Source organism: Fulmarus glacialis, unplaced genomic scaffold (genome assembly GCF_000690835.1).
Source record: "Fulmarus glacialis isolate BGI_N327 unplaced genomic scaffold, ASM69083v1 scaffold7381, whole genome shotgun sequence".
NCBI lineage: Eukaryota > Metazoa > Chordata > Aves > Procellariiformes > Procellariidae > Fulmarus > Fulmarus glacialis.
The window spans coordinates 8,037-12,910 of record NW_009194608.1 but is presented as its reverse complement, the minus strand read 5'-3'; the positions used below and the strand labels follow the sequence as shown (position 1 = coordinate 12,910).

Genomic DNA, 4,874 nt, shown 5'->3' with positions numbered 1-4,874 from the left:
AAAAAAAAAAAAAGAAAGGAAGAAAGAAGGAAAATTCTTCAAGTAGAGCTTCCTGAACCAACTCTGTGCAGAAGCATCAGCATGTATACAATAAACAAGAGGCAAGGATGATTGCAGCTGAAGGAACAGGAGAGCAAAGGAAAAGATGGCAGGACCTCCAGTTTAAACTGACTTAAGTGCCCTTGGGACTGAACCTTGAAAACAACCAGTATTTATTAACCACTGCACGCCACAAGTAATCTTTGGAGGTGGCAATAAAGAAATAATTGCCATTAAACAATTTCTAACCAAGGGGCAGAGAGATAAGGGGCTATAAACGTCTGTCACAGGTTTTAGGCATATGGTAGCAAAACCAACAAACCACTCGGCATAAAATCGTAAGTAAACATTTATCCATACTGTTGCTTACTAGCCATGCAAATATTTCATTATATTATGCAGGTATAAAAAATTGTAAGATTTGAAGTATATGATATCAATTAGTTTCAGAGTTTGCAATTGGTGACCAGATGAAAACTACTTTCCTGTATTGATTTTGATGTGCTATCTTTTAAATTCCTTTCAATAATCCCCCACTCTTATGAGGAAGGTGAGTACGAAGTCTAATCAGTTTTCCCAATATATAATTCATATTTCCTCTTTTATTAACAGCTGCCCTTGAAACATTCTTTTCCTAGTGCATAGAGGTCATGATTTACCTTTTTTGATTAAAAAAATTATTTAAAAAAAAAAAATCTTTCTATGGATTTATCCGAGCCTTTAAAATTGCATTACTAACCTGCTTCTGGACATGTCTATTTTTATATTCATCTTTCTTTAAAAGGTTATGAGAAGATTCCATTTTGGTAAAGAACAGGATGATGGCTAATCCAAATCCTCAACAGACCCAAAACATTAGAACAAAACCCACACCCTTTCTGCATGTACTCCATACCGAAAACACCAATCTTTCCTCAGTTGACCTACTTTTAAAAATTAACCAAATTGCTAGTTTCTAACCACTCTCTCTAGCTCATCTCCCTCTCCATTCACAGTGATCCTCACCTGCCATCGTGCCACCCAACTACAGCAACCACCACTTCACAAGTTCTCAAGTCATCAACCACAGAGCTCTTTGCAAACCTGACCCTTCATTGTTGACTCCCTTCCAAGTAATTAAGAAGCAAACTCTTTGGCTTTTCACTATGAACACAGTCAGAATAAAAATTAATCCCCCTATTCTCTTTGCACCAATTCCACATTTTGTAGACAATTTCTGGTACGTGGCTATTTGCCTCCATAACAGACTATGTAGAAAGTATTGAAAACACAAAACCCCCCAAACAATCCTTCCCCTCTCCAAATTGCTAAAATGAGTTTACAGGAATAAGTAGTTACCTACAGAAAATAGCGTATGCTATAAAGGTTTCACTAGTACTAAATGATCTCTTACTTTAGAAATTGCCTTAGAATTATGAGCTTCTAGTAGCACAACACTGATAAAATCTTAAGATACATATACATACACATACACATCTTTAAATATATGTATTTTAATATGTATTTTTAAACACACATATATGTAAATAAAAAACTTAAGACTACAGAGTGGTACAATGTCTGTTCAATCAAAAAATATAAATAGAAAAGCTACGTATTTCCACTTACCATAAAGATCCACTTTGTCAAAACTATACCTATACACTGAGCACAGCAATAGCATTTCACTGAACCTCAGTGTTAAAACAAGAAGCAAAATGCTTAAGTTTAAAAAAGTTTAAACAATGACACAAGATCTGTCAACTTGCATGTGAATGGGACCTCTGTTCCTCTCTTTGCAAGGTTAAGGAAAACTCAGGTTATTGATACACTAAAACTAGATTATCAATATTAATCCCTGTCCTTCCTATACTATAAATAAACGGGACTCAAGAGATGATGGACAAATGGTTTAGATGGCTATAAAGAGACCAGTTTCTAGCTCACCGATTTCCCAGTGAATCCTGTTCAAACTTTTTACCCCAAGCAAGTCAAAAGAATGTACAGGGTACCTTGTATGTAATTTTAACCATTTCTTAAATATACTTTCTATGACAGATAAGAAAAAATTTGTCAACCTGATACACTATTTCACTTTTCCAAAGCTTGTCACATTTCTCTGATGTAATGTCTCATATCCTGCTTAGGTCCTCAGACAGGCAAAGAATTATTACATACACACAAAGTGTATGAGCTGGTCCGTGTAAAGCTTTTTGTTAATTTTCTTAAGAAAGAAAACAAACTTAAATAAGGCCCTTTCATAACAATCTGTATAACATATCTATACAGTAACCGTGAAAATGTTTTAAAGCAAACTCACTCTTCCTCCCTGACAATCATGAGGAAAACAAGATGTATGATAATTGAGATTCATTGCCTAAATTGTGTGAATGTATGAATTAGAAGCCATTACAAATGGGTGGCTGGCTAAGAGATTTTATAGTTACAAATACCAAATATCATGACATAAGCAAAGAATTTTGTACTAAAATGAGAAAGCTAGTGAACTAGATGGAGATGTAATCTTAATTAAATTCTACTCTAAGATTGACAATAGTGTTAGAACAAAAAAATTCCTACATCCCATTATCACTCAGTTATACACAGGAAAAAAACCCAGGCATTTCAAGAGACACCATGGGAAAGTAGTAAACTAAGGAAAAAAGAAAGGAACTGATGAGGTAAGCAATCAGTGAAGTGACTTGATAGAGTAATTTTATGACATTTTCAGTACTCAAACATGAAGTAGCCCTTGAGTTACAAAGCTTTATCAGTAGCAAAACTAAAATTCCACTACCACAAAAATCTGAAAGCCATTCTAGCTCGGATAATTTTTACCCTTTGAGACGTCAGTAAAAATCCTAGCAGAATTGAATGACTCCTTAACATATGCAATTCTTTCAAAGTAAGTCACAAAAACCACTTTTCCATTTAGTTTCAGAAAGGGAAATGAATTTCTCCCATGTACACTATCAAAGTACTTACTGAATTATTTACTCAAAATACACTGTGCGCCATTTTGCATGTAAAGTCAACATCATTTGTCCGACACAGCTATTATTTACTAGCAGTGCTACCTGGCCAAATATAATCTTGGGTTCCTTTACCTTAAGAACTGTGGAAACATGCTAAAACACAGACTCTACCCAAACTCTATGGTTTTAAACAAAAAGCACAGGGAGAAGAGGGTAAACAACATTCATAGGTAAAATGATCATGCCAGTGGAGAATGCCTCTCTTTCCTAATTGAGTACCAACTGGAAAAAGCAGCTTGAAATTTTAAATCAGCACTGCAATAGTATGTCGCCAACATGCCAACATCTATCACCAACATGCTATATGGAAATAGGTAAGTGGAAGGGGCACATCAGGACAAAAATATAGAGACTTTCTTCAAATATTGTTTAAGTTAAAACATTTGGAATATGATGAATCAACTCTTTTTTTTTTTTTAACACCACCATACTTTTTTTATATATAAAAGTATGAATTAAAACCAGTTTTCCCTATAGGCGTGTTTAACTGAAGCATATAGATCCCCAAAATAATTCCATCCAGTATCCTCAGCACTATACTATCTCAAAGCAGGTAAAATAAAAAAAAAAAAAAAAAAGAGACTACAGATAAACCACCAAATTCATTCCAAACCAATCACTGTGTTCTGCTCAACATACTTTACCCATCTACATTCACTCTTTATTTCCAAGTCAGCTTAAAACTTTTAGAAAAAAACAAAGCAAGCCTTTACAGGTTCTTAATCATCTCATTAACTTTGGAATTTTTAAAGCTTTTTTATTATATGTCATATCTTTTTCTTATGTGTACAAGCACCAGTCTTATTTCCCAGCTGAATATTCCAGCCTTTTCTCCACACTAGCAAAATAACTCACAATGAAATGTACAAAAGGGTGAGGAAAGACAAACTATCATGATATTTGCTCATGTACAGCATCCTAATGCACTCTTCTCATACACAAGACACCTTTGTAATTATGATTTTCCAGAAACAGAGAGGTTTGTCCAACTTTCCCTCCATTTTTGTTCCAGTGTGGCTAGGACTCTCTGTTCTGGAAGTAGCCAAGTAAACTTTCCTCCTGTAACTATGGAGACCAGCAAGACCTATGGCTTTACAATAAGATATTAGTCTGGCAATATTTCTTTCCAGACATGAAAAATTAATTTTTAGCCTCACTTTTGGAAAGGAGTTCTAACTTAAGTTACAGTCTATATACAGAGTAGGAAACTCCTAGCTGTTTTCAAAGCTAGTATATTAAAAGGATTGCTAGCAACTAAATTATGATTCTGTAGAATCCCCAAATTTAAAAGCACTAAGCACTTTCACAGGTAGTAAACACCCTCCCAACACATTAGAAGGCTACAAATATCCATCTTTATAATAATGTAGCGGAAACCATTCTCAGGGACTCAGGAGACTGTCTTGTAAGCCTTGATAGATGTTTCAAAATTCAGTGTAAATGCTCTAAGCCTTTTAGCTCACTGCTGAATATTAACCTCCCTGTATCACAAAACTCCTGTCATAAATCTGTTGAAGTTCTATAACCTCCAAAGCCTCCTGGGCTAGTTATACTGGGGTGCAAAGGGGGACAGGATGACAGAGACCAAAATTTGTTAGGATTCTGCGATGACTGCAAGCTTATACCTGCAAAATAATTTAAACCCACAAAGGATTCATAATAGGTATTTCTAACTGACACCGATATCAACGCCTGGGCTCTCTGTTTAGGTAATGGAGAATGCAAAGAGATCCAGAACATCTAAATTAGATGCCTAAAATTAGCTACCGTGAACTTTTCCTCTCTAAGCTGGCTGCACATTGCTACTTCAGTTAAAACCTA

The 4,874-nt window shown here is 35.0% G+C and overlaps 1 protein-coding gene across 1 annotated transcript in view; it reads right to left on the bottom strand.

Moving 5' to 3' along the window:
* LOC104084094 (serine/threonine-protein phosphatase 2A 55 kDa regulatory subunit B delta isoform) overlaps nt 1–1,051 on the bottom strand; it is a 17,164-nt gene extending 16,113 nt beyond the window's left edge. The window contains exon 1 of the mRNA XM_009587814.1: nt 1,045–1,051. Within this exon, the coding sequence (XP_009586109.1) occupies nt 1,045–1,051 (7 nt within the window). The remainder of the gene's footprint in view (nt 1–1,044) is intronic.
* Between the last annotated feature and the right edge of the window lie 3,823 nt (nt 1,052–4,874).